This window comes from Chiloscyllium plagiosum, unplaced genomic scaffold (assembly GCF_037043375.1).
Source record: "Chiloscyllium plagiosum isolate Xiang-an unplaced genomic scaffold, Cpla_swu_hap1 HiC_scaffold_11, whole genome shotgun sequence".
NCBI lineage: Eukaryota > Metazoa > Chordata > Chondrichthyes > Orectolobiformes > Hemiscylliidae > Chiloscyllium > Chiloscyllium plagiosum.
The window spans coordinates 17,811,600-17,833,046 of NW_028270149.1; the positions used below are offsets into that span (position 1 = coordinate 17,811,600).

A 21,447-nucleotide genomic window follows, 5' to 3' on the forward strand; every position below is an offset into this window, starting at 1 on the left:
TAGTATTACAACAGTTGCATTTTAGTGGAGTACATTACTATGACCTTCAATCTATAATGCAATAAGGCTTCAGCCACAGCAATGCTAATAAGAACCTGCTGCCCAGCTTCATATTGAAACAGCAGCACTTAGAAAGGATTTATTCACTGACTGACATTCAAACACTGACATCCAAACACAAGGAGCACAAACAGAAAAGACTGCTGCATAAAATAACAGTTATTTTTTTGTTTTATAAAGTAGTTGTTATTGTAGTGTACTTTTGATAATTCCAAGTCTTGTTTGCACTACATATTCAATAATTTGAATTAAGCAGTGCAAACACAGCATCAGAAATTTTGTGCAAAAATGCATCGTTTGAACTGAGCAATACTCAATTAAGAATCAATAGGAACATATGGTCCCTCCTTTCACCAATCTCAGCAGAATTTCCAAATCTTCCACTGGGAATTGACCCAGGATTATAAATGGAAAATTTGTTAAAATTCTCTACCCCACAGAGGCAGAACTTTTTGACACTGAGTATATTTTTAAAAAGTTAACTAAAATAGAGTAAAATTTAAAAAGTTAGTCTGATGGTAACTGTGTAATCATTCTCAACTGTCACAAAAACTCATTTGGTTCCCTAATGCTCTTGAGGGAAGGAAATCTGCTGTCCTTACCTAGTCTGACCTATGCGTGATGACAGACCTACAAAAATGTGTTGACTCTTAAATGCCCTCTCAGCAATTGGAGTTGAGTAAGAAATGTTGGCCTAGCCAGCGACACTAAGGAATGTATTTAAAAATGTCTGGAATCTTTGAATCTGTTTTGTGATATTAAAGCTTGAAGTAAATAGATGCCATTTCAACCACAAGAAAAACATTTAATTGTTAAATTAGAATACACCCAGTTGTTGTCAAAATGAGTTTTGTTTTTCTTAGGTCAACAAGTTGCACTCACCAACTGTAGCTAAAAAGAAAGTGGCAAATCTCACAGACGGTGTCAGCTAACTCAGAATTAGAATTACCATAGACCTCAATTTGTCACTGGTAGCACTTTCACCTCAAGTCAGAAAGTTATGAGTTCAAGTTCACTCCAAGCTAGCACTGGGGGAGTGATGCACTGGTCTGAGGTACTGATGTGATGTTAATTCAAGGTCCCCATAAGTCTTCTCAGTGCAAAAGATCCCTCAGCATTTAGAATTGGTCATTATTACATTGCTGGCTGTGGGATCTAGCTGTGTACAAGTTGGTTGCTATTTTCCTACATTACAATTGTGGTGCACCCTTAAAGTTTAAATTGGCTGTGAAGTATTTTGGTAGACAAAGAGGAGGCTGGAAAAACACATGCTACCTGGCTTGCTGTTTTATTTCAGCCTCCTGTTTGTCCACCTTGGATTCCAGCATCTGCAGTTTTTTTGTCTCTAACTAACTGAAGATTTTGGGACATCCTAAAAAGGTAATTATAATACTAAAAGTTCAATTGTTTTTGTGTCACCTTTTAAACATATGCAACAATTTTGTTTATTGTTATGTACATGAGCAAAATATATTTTAAAAAATATAATAAATGTATATACAGTAGCTGATAACATTGAGTAAAGCCAGTAGTCGGCCTTCCTTTTTTTGGCTGCTAGAATATAGTTCATAAATGATTCCTTTGACTTGCAACAGATCAGGTTGAGAGCTCAAAAGTACTCAACCTGGATGTGAGTCAAAAAGCAGAATGCAGAAACAACTCTCTTTTAAAGCTTGGTCCCTAAAAGGGTTAGATATCAAGCAGCCTACTTTCACGTTAAATGATGGGAAATTCCTCCTGGTAAGTCCCAAACCTCAGTGATACGTCAGTAAGTGAGTGATGGCAGGCAGATCCACATTTATATAACTTTCATAACCCTAGAACATCCCAAAATGTATTCTAAGCAAAGAATTATTTTGTTAAATATTGTAATTTTGGAAGAATGGAAGCCAATTTGCACACAGCAAGGTCCCACAAACACTAATAAAATATATGGCTAGATAATTTGTTCAGTACTGCTCTTTGAGGAGTAAATATTGGTCTTGAAACATGGAGAACTCCCTGCTCGTTGTCAACTAGTACCATGGGTTTTTTTAGGGGCATCCGTCATATAATATTTTGTCCTGACCACAGTAATTGTATACATGGTGAAATAATAATAGTCAGGATACTAGAAGCATCAACATAACAGTTTATTTGTCCAGTTAGCAAATTATATATTGTTTCAAACTGATAGCCGAACAAACACTCGGAGAAGCATTTTCCAATTAAATCCACAATCCCACCCCCTGCCTTAAATGACTCTATGGCATTGCAGGGATGAAAGAAAATGAGCTGAGTGTGAAACAAGGCATTTAAAAATGGGCTGGTTACTGAAAGATGCTGGATGAGGAAACAAAGACACTTTTATTGCAACCACTACATCACAGAGAAGTGAAGCAGAGAAAACAATAACAGCGTTCAGCTTTGTTTCAGTTTACAAAGAAAGCACAGTTTGTGCAAGGCTGGCTTCAAGACAGAATACCAGTTTTGTCACACACAAAAAGACACACACACAAAATCTGAATCTCTGCCAGACTCAGCTAAGTATATAAAATTAAGAGCTGCTAAATAAAACAATATTTTCATTTCCTCCCTTTAAGGAGCACCTGCTACACTGAAATCAACATTTTTTGAAAGGATCTATTAAAGACACTAATGGATTACTCTGATCCACAAAGAAAAACAGATTCACTGACACAATTGTAGATCTACTTTGGTCATGCTATTGTGGGGCTGGATGTGACTGGTTGTTTCCCTCCATAAAGCACAACATATTAAAATCAAATAAAAACAGGAATACTGTTGAAATAACCATCTGAATCCACAGGACTACAGATTTCACACATTGAAATCCAATTCAAAAGCAGGCACAGCACTGGAAACAGTTTGAGCATTGCATAGCTTTTAAAAAATGTCCATGTGTGTGGATAAAATTTCCTCAAATCAAATAAACATGCTCACAGTCATCACAACTTGATCATTTTACATTCTGTCATGTTTAATAAAACATCACAGTAAATAGTCATTCTCTTCATTCATTCATTAGTAAGTTTAAACAGAATAGAATTGCTGTAGTGCCTGGAAAAAAATGTCAAGAGCAGCTTAGAAGACTTAAAAAAAAGAAGCTCCCTCATCTTGATAGGTCTAATATAACACGCTGCCATTCAGCTGAACAGTGACTAGTTAGTCTGACTGAAGGAGAGGTGTTTACACTGAGTAGTTTTAAAACAGTTACAGATCCAACACATCAGCCTGTCAGCAGTTTAACAAAGTATGAAATACAGAGGTCACAGTAAAGTACTAGATATATGAAGAAAGACAAAAGTCGCCTTCACAAAGGGTTCAGATGGCATAATGGAAAGTTAAAAGTTAACCAAATGCTTCAAATTCCACGAGCTTCCTCAGCTAATTTTCCCCCGTATTTGCCAAGCCCATTCGCCTCATGAAGCCAGGAATCACTGTAAAGCTCATTGATAGTGGAGGCCCAAGGCAGCAACACAAATTTGTCTTAATTGTTTCTCATGCAAATTCGCAAAATTGTTACAAGCTTTCGGTAGACCAGCTTCTGTCAGCACCACACCTCCTTCATAACAAAGCCATTGATCAGATCTAGCTGGTATTTCCCACACTTCAATCAGCCTTCCTGTACTGAAAACCCATTTACATTTCAAAATAAGCAAAAGCGTCTTTAACAGACACTACCACAACAGAAATAATCTCAATAATTATCTTGCACATGGAGTGCCGGGGTTATGTGCCGAGCCTTTCGTAACTTAAGTCAGATGAATGAAAAAGGATATGCGTTACAGTTTTAAAATGTTTCAACGCTTGAAGCTTGATATCAGCTAAATGAATTGGTCTTTGTTCGCGATTGATTTCAACGTTTGAGAGAAACGAGCAAAATTCTGTGAGTGCGGTGCAAATTGATTCAGTAGTGGCTGGACTGCACTCATTGTAGACCAAGTATAGAGACAAATTACTCACAATCCTCAAATTCAGAGGCATTACTTGAGGCGTGATTGGGTCGTCTGGTTTTCCAGTTTTAAGTTAACAATGTTGAGCCTATACGAACGATCGGAAGAAGTCTATGGCGACTCCAATTAAATACACTTTGCATTGCATTCAATATTTATCGGCATGACGTTTCTAAGGAGCTGTGTTTTCTAATTAAAGGCGGTGGAACAACAGCAACTACCCAATCCCCTTTCGGATTGTTTATTTCCACACAATGCACTCTCGCAGTCTGCAACAGCCTGCGGGGACAAGACCGAAGTAGGTCAGCACAGGCTGTAATTTGCACGAAAAGATCCCATTAGGCAGCCTTCTGGGGGGAAAGCAGAAATGCAGAGAACTTACAGTGTAAGTGACACATAACAAACAGCCATAAGTTGTCTTGAACACATTCCCCTCCGCACCACCACCCCCCTTCATTTATCCTCCTAATACATAGAGAGCCAATCCTCCAATTTCAATGTGTACCAGCATCTTCTGTCCTTTCCCTTTTTAGTGACAATCAGATTTAAGCTGCCATTAGCAAGGTAGCCATCTACCAGCCGTGGTTTTGTTTAGTTACATTTTACATGCACTCTATTTGAATACAGAGCACCACATTTAGTGTAAGCTTGCCTACCCGCTCATTATTGTTGGGTCGAATTGCTAGGATTCTTCGTGGCCCAGTTGAAACCTTGATAGATTTATGGCAGATGTGATACTTGTTAGCCTAACAGAAGGGCACGGATAGCACAAATCCTTCAGGACTTGGAGTTCCTTTATCAGGTGGAAAGGCCACACAGCTGTTCATTGCAACTCGTAGCAGTATTTCTCCAGCACTTGCCTTGATGCCTTCCTCAGTCAATGCTCATCCCACCCCTTACTCCACGCACTTTAATGGGGGAGGAGGGACTCTTCCCCCACCACCTCGCAGAATGCGCGGATACAGTGAAGGTGCCCTGATATGCTGGAGGCTGATAAAAACCTGTCTCAGAGTGGAGGGATGCAGGGGTTGGGGGGCGCGTTATTGTTGAGGGTCGCTTACAGCTCCGCCTCTCCACATGGCAAGCAATTTATTATCCACTGTACCCTTCTGTAGGAAAAGAGATGTGATGTCTTTGTTCCATGTAATGTGTATAACAGAACTCGAAAATGGGTGGCGGGGGCGGAATCTGGCAATGAGGCCTGAAGGGCAAGACTTGTAGATTCTTTCAGCACCAACAGATCGGGATTGGGATGCGCGGTTTTATTTTCACAACAGTTTAACTGGGAATTGCAAATCAGTCAGTTCCACATAACCAGGGTTTACATGAGCTCGCTTGTAACCTGCTTGCAAATTGCTTCAAATAAATTGACCTTTAAAAGATTTAGCAGATTATCTGCATCCTTGACATTTGATCTCTTTGTACTCATTTCTAAGTTGGAAGGAGGGTTTGCAGAATGTAATTCTAAACTCATGCCTTTGAGGATCCATTCACTTTTTTGTTTAAAAAAAGATCAAGGTCTTTTTTTAAAAAAAAGAACCAATGCTGATATAATGAACACACGCAGAGGGGCTCTCAAACTCTAGTTCAGTACTTTAAAAAGTACATTTAAATGCTTTTACATTTTTCAGTTTAGTAATGAGCCCTAGTTTCGATTTGTACTTTGAAATCCCAGTAATGTAACAAAGGAGGAAGGACTCTTCCATCAAAAGAAGGCAATATGTTTATGACAACTTTCAAATATGTTTTCTCCCCCTCTGTGCCAGACTGGGCCACATGTGACACAGTTAAATGGGAGGAAACTCGAGAGATACTACAGGGACAGATCAGGCCGCGGTAATGGGCTTTTTGCATCTGGGGAAACAAACAATGTGGAATGGCAATTCGAATTTATTGGAACCTTATGCTCCTCTCGCTGCTGCAGTCCTGTTGGTAAAAAAAAGACATGGAACAAGTGACTATTAGGCTGCTGTATACACTCCCAAATTGTTAGGTTAGAGTTCGCTCTCCAATGATTTTATTTGTCACAAATATAGAAATACCAATAAATTAAAAACTTCTGTTGGACAGATTTTCATTAAAGCAATGTTCCTCTCTAAGTGAAATCAGACGGTCATGTATAAACCACAAATCAACTGGAACAGGTGAATTTTCAATTTAGACATCTACGCTTTTCCAGTTTTTTAAAATTTGTGATCTTGGAAGGGGAGGGGGGAACGAAGCCGGTCAGATAAAATACAGAGGCCAACCAATCGCACTATGCAATCTGGGAAATTCGAGAACTCTCACCAAAACAGTCCCAGCCCTTTTCCTTTTCAATGGATAGTGTTCCCCTCTGATCTGGGTCGTCAGTCAAAGAAAAAACCTTCAGCGACAAGATTCAACAATACACTGCTCCAAGTGACAAGTTCATCGCGGAACTTAATTTCTGACCATTGATTGCTATTCTTCATGCAAACGGGTGGGGGCTGGTGGGGGAGGGGGGAGTCTTGTGCAGATGAAGCACTTTTGCAGGTATACTTGAGAATGTACTTGGCACAACTGCTACATTTTTCCTGTACATATCACGTGCCATTGAACTACAGGCAGAACCCAGGTCAACTCACACCTTTTTACAGCTATTGTGTCCAATCAAAATAGAAATAGGAGGCCCAAAAAGGAAATATTCTTATGTTGATTAAATCCTGATTCTTCCGATATCGTTTATATCAACATAGCTAGCTAAACAATGGAACTGCAAAAAAACTGCTTCAACTAAACAAATCTAATTGAAGAAATGGGATGGGTGAAGAATTATACGAAGTCTGGGAAGAGATAAAAAGCAAAATTGTTCTGAATAAGGAGGTTCTCCTCAAGTTTGACCTGGATTTGTGTCAGAGGCTGATAGACCTGCTGTTTCTTCCCAATATTTTCACAAATTAGAAGCATGGAGATTCTGAGGACTGCACACCGTTTTATGTCTGTTATCCAGGGCAAAGACAATCCGTTCTTAACCTTTGGCACACGGTGTACCTTTCCAATGTGACATCTTCTGTTAATCAGCAGAACTTCCAAGAGTCATTCTCAACTAATTATCTTCAAGGAAGCCTACTGCTCTGAACACACAGCGTGCTTGAGCCTGTAATTCAATTAGCAGGCTGTTAATAGGGAGATGGCACCAGTAATACGTTCAAGGTAAGTATAGTAAGTGTTTGACCTAGAAATATGCCTGGTAGGGAACGCGTGTACAAATTATTTAAAAACGGAAAAAACATCAGAAACAGTCTTGTTCCTTCAATTAAAAAAAATCTTCAAAAAGCTTGGGGCCACAGTTCGGTACATTGTTTTAAAAACTGAAAAATTACACTAATAATCTCATCACTTCTAATACTTAAATACAAACAAATCTGCATTAGCAATGCTATTCAAATAACAAGAGGATAAAGGGTGGGAACTTCACTCTGATTTGCTTTCAAAAATACCAGGTGCTTTTTTGAAAACAATATGTATGTGCGTTGTTGAGAGGCTTTTTGAGCCTATTCCAATGAGCTTGCATGTTTTCCTGTACATTCTATTACTAATGTAACCCAGGTACTTACACATAAAGGAGAAAGTGAGGACTGCAGATGCTGGAGATCAGAGCTGAAAATGTGTTGCTGGAAAAGCGCAGCAGGTCAGGCAGCATCAAAGGAACAGGAGAATCGGACTCATGCCCTGACCTGCTGCGCTTTTCCACCAACACATTTTCAGCTACTTACATATAAAGTTGAGATTAGAGTGGTGCTGGAAATGCACAGCCCGAAACGTCGATTTTCCTGCTCCTCGGATGTTGCCTGACATGCTGTGCATTTCCAGCACCACTCTAATATTGACTCTAATCTCCAGCATCTGTAGTGCTCACTTTCGCCTAAACATAAAGTTGCCCTAGTCTCAACTGTCCATGGGAGTACTCTCTCATTTGAATGGTGGTTTATGTTGCAGATCACCATACCTCAGATGAGGGGAGATGTTGAGAAGGAGACTGCTCCTCATTCAGTAGGAATCAGACCCACACAATTGACTTCACTGTATCACAAAGCAGCCATCCACCCAACTCAGCTAAGTGACCCCCACTCAGGTACTATTGTCTTAAAGAAAATACAAATGATCTTATTGATATATTGTCTGAAACAAATAGCAGTGGAGGCTGTTCGATTGTGACAATGTTTACAACAAAGCAATTTGCACGCAAAGATCAGCCCAGTACACCCTGCAGATTGACATAAGATAGCCAGAATCAAAATTAAAATGAAGAATTTCAAAAGTTTTTCCCAAAGTGAATTCACTTTTTTGCAGTGCAACATGCATGCTAACCTGACCTTTAGTAACACCAAGTGGTAAAAGGAAGTGATTCAAAAGGTGTCAGGGCAGAATGTTTGCAAATCCATTTTTCGGGATTGGGAACCTGAAATAATCCTCAAAACCCACATCAATTTGTCTTATCATTAAGTGGCTGGTTCAGAGCTGGTGTTCGAAGTCAGAAGCATCAAACAGAAGCTCTGTGCCTGGCAAAATGCAGTAGGCTGTGATTCTGCTCCATGGGGAAAAAAAAATCCTGCACTTCAACGGTGCTACCAAGGTTACCTTTGAGTGACAGAGGGATTGGTTTATTGTGGTGATCCATAGTAACCAGTCCCTGTTCATCGATCATTTCTTTTCCTAGCCAGTGACATGTGGCTTTGTCTTATGCATGCTCTCTGTATTGCATTTCCCAAAACACCTAGTCTTTCTGCTCAGATCAAGCTGTCTTCCAATTATACCCAGCAAAGATGATTATTCATTTAAAATTAGAGAATTACCAGTTAAGTTAAATGACATGAGTTAAACAAGACAAATGGGTGACTTATTATGTCTGTTTCTGATACATTTCAGTCCTCTCTATTACATTCCAAAAAAAGCAACCAAGTCTGATTACCATTTGTTGGTGTAAACTAAAGGGAGATGTACTGAGGCACTGGGGTCTGGCTCCAAATGTATACCTGACAAGACAATGTAGACTAAAATGACATTTGCTGTCCTTTTATACAGGGCTGATTCAGGCAGGCAGGCTGAGCTCAATAGACTTCCGCTGAAATATATGAATATCAGTGCCTAAGGGGTTCAATAGGATTGCAAGAAGGAATGACACAGCAACAGGCCATTCAGCCGCCCTCACCAGTGTTTCTGGTCAACATCAACCTGCTCGCATCTTTATTCATTTCACCCCACCAGCATACCTTTTCAGTCCTTTCCCCTTCATGTAGCTACCTAGTTTCCTGTTAAAAACCTCAAAGCCACTTCTGTCAACTACCCCATGTGGTAGTGAGTTCCTCATTCTCACCATTCTCCAGGGAATGGCATTTCCTCTGAATTTCCTATTGGATTGATTAATGACTGATATTTATGTCCTCGGATTTTGTCCCCACAAAGTTCACGCAGATTGTAGGTCCAATCACAAAACAGTCTGCAAAAGTTTAACCTGTATTTTGGTTTTGTTTTCATGATAAAGGGATGATGGGCCACTTGAAATGAATGTGGCTATATCAATCAGTGTAAACCAAACTAAACTGCCTCACTGCCTCATTCTACTCCCTTATCACCATAACATTGAAAATGTCCCTACACAAATCCAATCTGAAACTGTTTTATTCTATCCACTGCTGGGTTGAAGTGATTTCCTGACACATTGTACTTGCAACCATTTGCAGAATGTTTCTGCGTGTCAGTTTGAAAGTTCATGAGCTCAACATACTGATGGGACACCTTGGAATGAAAACATTCATGAATTAGTTTACAGAAAATGTAATGGCTTTTGCAGGTCAATAAACAACTGCATGACACTACCAGCACAACTGTATTCCCTTATCTGTCTAGACACCTGTAAAACGACCAACATCCCTTTTTACATTGCAGGTCTAATTTTATTTCTGGTATTCATACCAACTAAATTTAATCTCAGCCACTTTTCAAGTAGCAACCGGCTCCCAAACTGGACATTAGAGAGATGGCATCACATTACTGCCTGGCTTGTACAGGGGTACAAGGAGGAAATGTTCTGTACCCAGTTAGGGGCACTTAGAATGCAAAAGAAATATAAACAACCATGACTCACATGTGTACCATTTCAGACCCAGCAACTCGTAAGATTCCGACTGAAGTCTCATTCCAAACTGCCAGGCTATTAAGTACAGCACCAAGTGACTATGAGGTCACTGATGCCTGGGATGGAATAGATTCTTTGCGTGGCTTGTCATCACATGCTACCCATGCTGGAGTCCAGTTTTCTGCAGTTATGCAGCTATTTGCTCGAATCCAAAGTTTTTTTTTTAAAAAGAAAGCTCTTTGGTTACAATTTAATGTTCATTTTTTAAAAAATTCACTTCATATAGAGTTTCTCATAGCCTCTTCTCCCAAAACACTTTACAACTAATTAAGTACTTTTGAAATGTAGACATGTGTTGTAATGTAGGAAACTGCACACAGCAAAAAAAAATCCCACAATCAATAATGTATTAATGAGTAGATAATACTTTAGTGATGTGGTTTGAAGGTATCAAGAACTCCCAAGCCCTTTACTGAATGAGTGCCATACCAACTTTTACACGTATTCAAAGGAGAGAGGGGGCCTCAAGTTTAATGTCTCATGGAAACAACTGTCCCTCAGACAGTGCAACACGACAATGTCAGCCTGGACTACCTGTTCATATCTGTACCTTCCTGAGGAAGGGCTTATGCCCGAAACGTTGATTCTTCTACTCCTCAGATGATACCTGACCTGCTGTGTTTTTCCAGTACCACAATCTCAAATATGACAGTGTCAGTCTACACTACCTGAACAAGTAGATATGAACAGGTAGTCCAGACTCCTGCTCCTTGGATGCTGCCTGACCTGCTGTGCTTTTTCAGCACCACTCTAATCTAGACTCTGGTGTCCAGCATCTGCAGTCCTTATTTGTACCCAATCCTGACACTGTCATGTTGCACTGTCTGAGGTACAGAGATATGAACAGATAGTCCAGACTGATACTGTCATGTTGCACTGTCTAAGGGACACATATGAACAGGTAGTCCAGACTGACACTGTCAGAGGTACAGAGATATGAACAGATAGTCCAGACTGATACTGCAATGTTGCATTGTCTAGAGGACACATATGAACAGATAGTCCAGACTGACACTGTCATGTTGCAATGCCTGAGGTACAGAGATATGAACAGATAGTCCAGGTACTCAATTATTGTTAGACTTCTGATGATTAGTGGGTTGGAGAAGTTCCCACGTGACCAATTCCAGAGAATGCCAGTGTACCTCTGGATAAATAAGTAGCGCGGCGTTTTCCTGCCACTGTTATGACAATGAACTTATTTGTTGCGAGTGTGTGATGTACATTTATTTGGCGCCTTTTAATGTTGCAAGATGCTTCACAGGAACATTATCACTAAAATCTAGAATCTTGCCATAGGCAAGGATTTTCAGAGGCAAATTACCACTCAATAAGAGCAAAGCAAAAAAGCAGTAATACTGGATAGACTAGGTAAAGATGCTACCTGAACTGCTGTGCTCTTCCAGCACCACTAATCCAAAATACTGGATAGATTGTTATTCGTGTAGAGAAAACAAACATTGCTCCATGATACATTTGAAGACAATACAGGCGAATGTGTCTGCAGCACCCAAGGCAGAAGAAGTGAAAGCGACGCATCATGGTTGGCCCAAACATGGGAATATATCTTAAACCGCACACATTCTAGATCCTGTTTGAAACACCATAATAATCCCTTTATGGCAGTTCACAAATGACTGCCCTTTGACCGGGCGTCGTTATGCAATTAAGTACTGACCCTTGAAAGGGGTTGGGATCGGTTTAAAGCCACGGTTGAGATTTCGTCACTAAAAATACCGAGTGAGCGATCATATCTGCGCGGAGAGCGAGGATCTGCTGTGCTGTAAATGGGGCAACTCGAGATGTGACACAAACAAGAGGAAACATTGACACTGCCAGACACTGACTCGAATACACTGGAGACATACTTCCGCCTAAAGCCTTTGGAAGATCAGTGACGTTTCCAACCCACACAACCCTGCCATGCACGTCAGCAGGAAAACATTACTTTTTTAAAAAATAAGTAAAAGTCATGCTTCCTAAATTGGAGTTGCATTCAGTCAGTGCATCGTTACTTCCCACGCACAAGACCAGAGCCCAGGCTCCCTCTACCCCCTGAGTCCAGCCAATATTCGTCCGAGCCCGGTTCCTTCAATGGAACCTCACATGTTCCCTGTGATGGCAGGAAACAGCTGCCCAGTTAGGTTCAAGGCCATGCCAGCCTCCTCTCCACTTCGGGGCCCATATGCTGCAGTGAGCGGTTCCAATACTTAATGTAAAGCTAGAGCAATACAGGATATGGAACTCACCAGAGAGAGAGACTGAAAGCTTCCTCCCATTAAAATATGAAATCAGAATGTAACTCCCTTCCACCCCTCTGTAACCTGCCTTTTCGATAGGCCTACATCTCTCAGCACTTCAGACTCAGACACTGAAGCCTGCTCACTTTAAAGACACAATAGCTGGAGTGCCCTCAGCAATAACTGGGCGGTAATATGAAATATCAGCAAATTCAGATTGCATTATGTACTTGTCAGTACATTTCACAGGCCCTCTTTACATCCCGGGGGCGTTCTTTACAATATGTATAGGCATAAAAAAATCATCTTGCAAATGATTGCAATCTCTTTTTGAAACAGAGAACAAAATTGGAATTAGCTCCCAAATAAAGATCAAAGAGAAAACCTCACACTCTCGGTTCCTAGGGCTGTGATTCAAAACATGTAGGGAGCCAAGAGGATATTTTTTAAAAAGGAGAGGGAGGAGGGGAGAGGGAGAATGTTTTGAAACACTGCCTCAGGTTTTCTGTGATTGTTATTTCTGGGGCCACCTCCTTCAGCTCTGAGCTCCCATTCTGCTCGGTTTCCTGGGAGCCAGAGTAAATGTGACGTACATTCAAGGGCACTCTGCACGGAAACAGCGCAACTCCCCCCGCCGTCACCTCGCTGAATGAATAAGTGTTCACTTCTCCAACTTTAATCTGGGTGACTCAATATTCCGCGGCTCCGAGAGTGCAGGCCATTTGCAAACTTCATTATCATAAACCCAGCCCCACACAGATACCAGAGGCCCGCCACCAGCCGCACACTAAACGCTGCTTCCCCTTCGCTGTAATAAGGGGGGCGATTTTTTTCTCTCTCTCGCTCTGCGTGTGTCTCCTCCTGTTCCCGATCCACAAGTTTCGGAAGATTTAAACACAGCCCGGCTCCCTCCCTCCCCCCACCCTCTCAGTCCAGCCCTCTTTAGCTACACAAGAGAAAAAAAATCTGTGCTGAAATGTTACAACCGAGAACCAATGGACGACAGGAGTTAACAACAAACACTGGCCCGTTTCTATTTGAAAAAAAAACACACATCTGCAACAATGATTTTCTTGTGTGAAAATGAGAAATCAAACCGAAGTTAATCCAGTATTCTTGGGTCAGAATGATCTTCCCACCACGTCCTTATTCAACTTCACAACCCAAGATCAACTGACCATATCAAACACACACACAATTTGCTTTCTTAAAAAAAAACACCAATTGCATACGATCCTAATACACAACAATAAGAGCTAGACGCCGCTGCAGTTTGACAACAAAACGCATCCCTTCTCGAGAGTGTGTGAGCGCGCCAGGAAATTTAGAACGAACTAGAAGCCTTCGTTCCTTTAAAAAAGGCATTTAAATCTTCTTCGTGATCGTTTCTCCCCAGGTAACCTGTCCGCCTCAGACACTGATGACACCCCACTGATAACGAGAGACAAAGAGGGGCTTGTTGCTGGCTCCTTCAAAATCAACCACATTTTCAAAAAAAAGGGAAAAAAAAATCTCTGGCCAATACACATCCCCAAACTGGAGAGAGAGTGATTGAGAGGGTGAGTGACTGAGCGAGGGCGACACAAAAGCAATGTTTATAGAACAAGAGTTTATTGCTAGTTTCAAAAATAATAAAATCCTCTTTAATCCCTGCGCAGCCATTCCTAATCCTGGATAAACCAGCCTGCAGTTTCTTCTCCCCCGCCTGTTCTTGAATCGGAAGCTGCTAACAGATTATTAATTACACAGATAAACTACAAGGTGCCAGACGCCGAGATGGATCACAATAGACAAAAACAGGAAATATATTTATACAGACACACACACATCTTTCGCAACATTTAGTGATTGTCACTGGAGAGAGTGCCCCCCGGGGGGAGCTGATGCTGGACGAACCTATTGAGATTTCACTGCTTTTTAAAAAAAAATCATACGAACGACAAACTCCCTCAGTCTGGATTAATTCTGGTTATCCACGACGCGATGCTGCTTTCTAAAGGGATTTTGTTTAGCCCTCTCGGCTCTTACTGTTCTTCGGAGATTTCTAACTACACAGGATCAGTCTCTCTCTCTCTCTCCCACTCTCTCTTTTCCTCTCTCATCCGATTCTCTTTCTTTCAATCTTCAAATTGACCTGAGCAGCAGACAAGCCGGTGCGGAAGATTTTTTTTTAAATAAAAGGCAAGTTGGGGGATTGTACTCACCGAGATGTGCTGCTCCATGCGAGGTGCTTCAACCCGCTGAGAGACCAGCAGCATCTTGCAATGTTCGCTCAGGCTTAAAATCCACTTTGGAGTAGAGTAACGGACTATTGCTACTGTTACTACCCTTCTCAAGTCTCCGACAAGTTCATTCCACGGCTTGCTACCCTGAGCGAGCAGCTGCTGGTAATTCTGTGTGTGTCTGCGTTGTGTGTCTCACTCACTCACTCACTCTCTCTCCCCCTGAATCGTGCCGACTACATTAACATCAGCCTACAGCTTCCTGAGCAGCAGGCGGAGCTGAACCACTCAGCTCGGTCTCCATAGGGCAGCTCCGGCATCACGTCAAGCAGGGAGGCCGGTACCACGGTGATCGCAATGGGGAGGGGAGAGGGACAGGGAATGGATGGGTGTGCGCCAGTGAGTTGCACAAGACAGTCTCCTTGAAAAGCACTCTGGGCACAGTAGTCCTGCGAAGCAGCGTAGGAGAGAGGCGGGAATGAATCATCGAGCCGTACAAGCATGGAAACTGACCCTTCGGTCCAACTCGTCCAGATATCCTATCTCGTCCCATTTGCCAGCGTTTGGCCCTTATCCCTCTAAACTCTTCCTATTCATATACCCATCCAAATGCCTTTTTAATGTTGTAATTGTACCACTTTCTCTGGCAGCTCATTCCATACACGCACCACCCTCTGAGTGAAAAAGTTGTCCCACAGGTCCCTTTTAAACCTTGCCCCTCTCACCCTAAACCTATGTCCTGTTGTGGACTTGCCTTCCCTGGCTGTTCATCCTATGATCAAAAGTGAGGAGGAAAATCCCAAAGGGCTAGATACAGGTGTGTGTGTGTGGGGGAGGGGGGTGCTGGATGAGGCGAGAAATAGGAGTGGAAGTAAGGCCATTTGGCCCATCGAGTCCACTCTGCCATTCAATCATGGCTGATGGGCATTTCAACACCACTTACCCACACTGTCCCCTTATCCCTTAATTCCTTGTGTGGATGCAGCAGAAAATGAAGACCTTCATTTGCATAGCACCTTTCACAGGATATACTGCGGCCAATGAGTTACAATTGCTGTTGGAAGCAGGAAAGGCAGCAGGTAGTTTGTGCATAGCAAGATCCCACAGACAGCAGCAGGACAAGTGCTAGGTCATCTGTTTTGACCAAAATATAATCACCGATTTGTTACAGAACAGAAAGAGGCCAGTCAGTCTATCATAGCTGTGCTGGCTCTGAGGGAGCAATTCACGTCGAGCCACTCCGCACCTTTCCTCTGTATATTTTTTCTCAGTTTCAATTCCCTCATTGACCCTACTTATAATCATACAGGCAGTGCTTTCCAGACCCAAACCACTCGCTGTGTATTTCAAGCTGAAATAAAAACAGAAAGTAATGGAGAAACTCAGCAGGTCTGGTAGCATCTGGGGATAGAAGCAATTAACGGATTTAACTCTTCAAAATTGTATCAAAATGTCATTGTTAAGGGTGTTGGTTCATCCTAGCCCCTGTGGTATCCACTGGTCTTCAGAGGCTTCTATTATGTCAGTAATTTCCTCATGCCCACCTTCAAAGCACACCCAAGACTGGTTGGGCTGTTTGCCTGTTTCTGTGTTGTTAATACCGTGTAATTCCCCCTTCCGTTCCAAACTCTTGATGGTATGCATCAGGCCTTTATTGATTGTTGGGCACTACAGGTTATAACATGTGTTCAACCCCAGTTGAACTTGAGAAGGTGGAGGCAGCTACCTTCCTGTAGTTTTTATGGCATAGGTACTCCCACAGTGCTGCTAGGGAGGGAGGTTTTGACCGAGCATCACCTAAATGTTCCAAGTCAGGATGGTGTGTGGTTTGGAGGGGAAATTGCAGGTGGTGTTGTTCTCATGCCCTTGTCCTCTTAGGTGGTAGAAGTCACAGGTCTGAAAGAAACTGGCAAAGGAGTTTGACACATGGCTGCACTGTTTCTGGTAAATGGCTCACAATGCAGACATACTGTACCAGTAGTGGAGAAAATGAGTGTTAAAGATGGTGGATGAAATAACACAAAGAACAACATGATGGTTCAGTTCAGAAGCTACCATTTGCTTTTATTGAGAGTTTTATTGTGCTTTGGGTGGGAAATGTTTAGGTTGATTCTCCCATTCATTCCTTCCTTACATTTGTTGGTGCCTTAAAAGGGGAATTTGTTCTGTTGATTCTTGTTTGATGACACTAGGGCAACCCTTGTTGGCCTGTGAAAATAGACCAAAGCCTCTAGTTTGGATCAGGGAACAGATAGCTCATTAATGCAGGAGCAGTGAGCCAAATCTTTAAAGATCTGAGTGTCCCTGATTCCAGATGACTTGGAACCCATCCACCAGTCTGCCTGGCTGGTCAACAGAAAATATTTTTCCAGAAGAGCCTCACATTCTCAGATATTTAACTGTTGGAGCTTTTTTTTACATTTAGTAAGTGCTTGTTTCAGATTCAGATTCAGATTGTGTAATCTGCCCAAAAGGTTTGCACAAGTACATTATGGGAGCTTTCTCTCTTGTTTTGAGAGGATTAACAAAATAAAGAGTCTACATTTATATCACACCCCTCACAACCTTAGGCCCTCCTAAAGGATTTTGCAGCTAATTGTTAATGAAACGTTGTCACTGTTGTAACGTAAGATACACAGCAACTCACCAAGGCACCTTCAACATTATTTCCCAAACCCGAGACCTCTACAACCACTGCTTGCAAGATTCCCTCCAAGTCAAATACCATTCAGACTCAGAATTATACCATACTTCCTTCAGTGTCGTCAGATCAAAATCCTCTCTGAGAGCACCGTGAGTCTACCAACATCAGATTACTGCAGGGTTTCAAGAAGGCAGCTCACTACCACCTTCTCAAGTGCCATTAGGGATGTGCATTAAATATTAGCGAATTAGGTATGGCATACTTTCAGGAGGAAAAACAATGTGATAATGACTATATCATCTGTGTTTTTATGATGTTTAGAGTGGGACAAACACTGACAAGACACTGGAGATAACACCCCGGATCTTTGAAAGATCACCATGGGGTGTTGTTGATACCTCTGACAATACTATAATCACACAGTACCTGAGTCAGTCTGCATTAGCCATTCAGCCATCATGTCTATGGTGGAACTATTCAATTAATTCCACTCCCCTGTATTCACCATTACTCATTAAATTATTTTCCTTCAAAAACACTTATCCAAACCTCGTTTGAATGAAGAACTTTTTAAAGTGTAGCCAATTTACAAAATGTAAAAGACAATTAGTGAACAGAAAGCTCCCATAATAATAATGCAAAGACCAGTTGATCTACTGTAGTGATGTTATTCCAGGGATGAATGTTGGTCAAGACACCAAACAGAATACCTCTGTTTCCATGTCAAAACATTGTCACAGGATCCTTTGTCACTATCCAAAAAGGCAAATGGTCCAGCATGTCACTGGAAAGACAGTACCTCTGACAGTGAAGGCTTGCTTGGTACCGCACTGTTGAGTCAGCATAGATATTTTGCTCTTAAACCCACTTAACCTCCCAACAGTTTTCTGACTCGGTGGTGAGAGTGCTATCAACTGGGGGTCATAGCTGAGATGGCTAATACTGGTTTCTGGTCAGTTATGTCCATCCATGTTTGCTTCTTCTGAATAACTGACTTCGGTGAAATCTTCATGAATAGGTCTCAGTGTGAGATTGAACCATGTCGCATTCCATAACACTGGTATGCTGAACTGCTAAACATCCTTGCTGATTGGCTGAAAATTTGCTCAAACAAGTTTGACCACTCATAGTGGATTAATTCAAACATGAGATTTAATCGTGTTTGCTGAAAAGGCTAGAATTGACAAATGCAGTATCTGGGCAGGCTTGGAGCTGCTGGAAGCTACAGAGACCAGAGAAACCATTGTATATAAACCCAAGCCACCCCCACATGGGACAATATTTCCATTCTCCAAATCTCACAATAAAAATGCTATTGACACCCTTTCCCTAGCCACCTCCTGAGGCTAGTTCAGACAAAAGTCAAAGAGTGGGGTGCTGGAAAAGCACAGCTGGTCAGATAGCATCCGAGGACCAGGAGGATCGATGTTTCGAGCATAAGCTCTTCATCAGGAATGAGGGGGTGGCCCAAGGAGGCTGAGAGAGAAATGGGAGGGGGGGTGGAGCAAACCTGGATGTTTGCTTTTACCCTGAGGCATACTTTAAAGCCTTATTCTATCCATTACTAAAATGAGGCTATTTGCCTCTTGCAATAGTGCTCAATTTCTCCCTCGCCTCAACTCAACAAGGTCATGTTGCGGCTGTACAGGACATTGATTAGGCCACTTTTGGAATATTGTGTGCAATTCTGATCTCCTTCCTATAGGAAGGAAGTTGTGAAACTTGAAAGGGTTCAAAAAAGAATTTACAAGGATGTTGCCAGGATTAAAAGGTTTGAGACATCGGGAGAGGCTGAATAGACTGGGGCTGTTTTCCCTGGAATGTCAAGGCTAAAGGGTGACTTTATAGATGTTTATAACACCATGAGGGGCATGGATAGGGTAAATAGACAAGGTCTTTTCCCTGGAGTGGGGGAATCCAGAACTAGAAGGTATAGGTTTACAGTGAGAGGGAAAATATTTAAAAGGGACCTGAAGGGGCAACCTTTTCACACAGAGGGTGATGCATCTATGGAATGAGTTGCTAGAGGACGTGATGGTGGCTGGTACAAGTACAACATTTAAAAGGCATTTGGATGGGTATATGCATTGGAAGAGGTTAGATGGATTTGGGCCAACTGCTGGCAAATAGGATTAGATTAATTTGGGATATCTGGTCAGCATGGACGGGATGGACTGAAGGGTCTGTTTCTGTGCTGGAAACTCTCTCTTACTCTATGACTCTACTGTTCAATTGTATCAAGTAGTGCCACAAACCCTGCTTTTAATTTAGTGCTCGAATAGACAAATTCCAAAGTCGGAGTGAAACCAGATAGTCTTTTTCCACAGACTGACCACTTGATCTAAACATCACCTTTTCTTCAATTCTCTGCTTGAAGACATGTCCAATCCACAGTAAGATGTCCTTCACCACTGGTAGGGCAGGAATATTGGTCCTGAAACCACCCCAGTGATTCAAGATAAATTTATCGCATTGTGGGAGTGTTGGTGGCACCACCTTTCAGAGGAAACAGTGAACCAAGGCTACCTGTGCCCCTCAGATGAGTGCGAAAGATTTGAACAAACTATGCTAAGAAGCAGGATATGTGCAGTATGATGGATTCTTTCAGTGGCTTAGCCAACATTAATCTTAATAACAGAATTAAAACAGATTATCTGGTCATCCACCTTGATTCTATTTGTAGGAACCTGCACAAATTATAACAGTGACTACCCATCAAAAATACTTAATTGGCACATGATGTATCTGGGGTCATACTAAGGGCAAGAAAGACACTATCGAAATACATTTTTTGTAAATAAAACCTTGTATTTATTTAGCTCTTTTCACAATGACAAGATGCTTCAAAGCGCTTTACAGTCAATGAAATGTGTTTGAAATATAATCACTGTTGTAATGTGGGAAATTCAGTGGCCAATTTTGCACAGCAAGCTCCCACAAGCTGCAATACAATATTGGCAAGATAATTTGCTTCAGAGATGTTGAGTGAGGGATAAATGTTGGTCAGTTCCCATGTACCTAAACTAGCAGAAGGGGCTTTAGTTTAACACCTCACCTGCAAGGCCACATCTCCAACAGTGCAGCACTAACAGGGCAGAATGGTGGCTCAGTGGTTAGCACTGCTGCCTCACAACGCCAGGGACCTGGGTTTGATTCCATCCTCAGGTGACTGTCTGTGTGGAGTTTGCACATTCTCCCCGTGTCTGCCTGGTTTTCCTCCTGGTGCTCTGGTTTCCTCCCACAATCCAAAGATGAATTGGCCAAGCTGAATTGCCCCATAATGTTCAGGGGTGTGCAGGTTAGGTGCACTCGTCAGGGGTAAATGTAGAGGAATGGGTTTGGGTGGGATACTCTTCAGAGGGTTGGTGTGGACTTGTTGGGCTGAAGGACCTATTTCCATACTGTAGGGATTCTAAGAGATTGTCAATCTTGACTTTTGCACTCAACCCCTGGAAAGGAGTGGGATCTGGTCCCAGAATCTGTGACTCAGAGGCAACTGTGCTACACACTAAGCCATGGGTGATGCTGACTAAAACCTGGAACGTCATCAATGACTGAGTGCTTTCTGCAATGATGCTTTCCCTGTTTATAGTGAGGGTGCATCTCACTCATACCAATTGCCAGGTTCACATAGAGTTCAACTTTAGCCCCCTTTTATTCACTAGAGATAGCTAAACAAACTCTGCAAGGGAAGAAATGCTGACAGCAAGTCAAATGATGCACATCAACACCTTTTAACAATACAATTCTTCATGACTTAAATATTGCATACATGTATTTCAAAATTATTTTATCAACTATACAACTTTTCTGATTCCAAGCCTTTGACCCTAAAATAAATTTAGTTACTGTTGATTCTGATTAACTTTCTGACCTGAATTCAGGGAATAAAAACTGAATATCAGGAAGACTGCACATAAGCATTATAGTTTGTAATTATTGTTGTTATTTTTGGCAGCTTTCCTACCTGCAATAAACTGTGAATCCTATTTATATAGCCATTTTAAAAGTGCTATCAAAAAAATTAAAAAGGTGCCTCATTGCATTTCAGAGTCTTTGTCTATATTCAAGGTGAAGTTAGACAGATTTTTGATCCATAAGGAAGTCCCCGGTTAGGGGTCAGCTTCGGAAAGTGAAATTGAGGTCACAGCCAGATCAGCTATGG

The 21,447-nt window shown here is 41.7% G+C and overlaps 1 protein-coding gene across 3 annotated transcripts in view; it reads right to left on the minus strand.

Moving 5' to 3' along the window:
* The window catches only part of LOC122557414 (mastermind-like protein 2), a 495,777-nt gene that overhangs the window by 109,189 nt on the left and 365,141 nt on the right, over positions 1-21,447 (minus strand). Inside the window, exon 1 of one of the 3 annotated variants that reach the window (XM_087991875.1) lies at positions 14,621-14,868. The exons of 1 other annotated variant lie outside the window; for it this stretch is intronic. In XM_087991875.1, the coding sequence (XP_087848001.1) occupies positions 14,621-14,674 (54 nt within the window). In that variant the 5' untranslated portion in view covers positions 14,675-14,868. Of the gene's footprint in view, positions 1-11,560; positions 11,746-14,620; positions 14,869-21,447 lie in introns of those variants that run through there. One more of the 3 variants, XM_087991877.1, reaches the window with a different exon arrangement.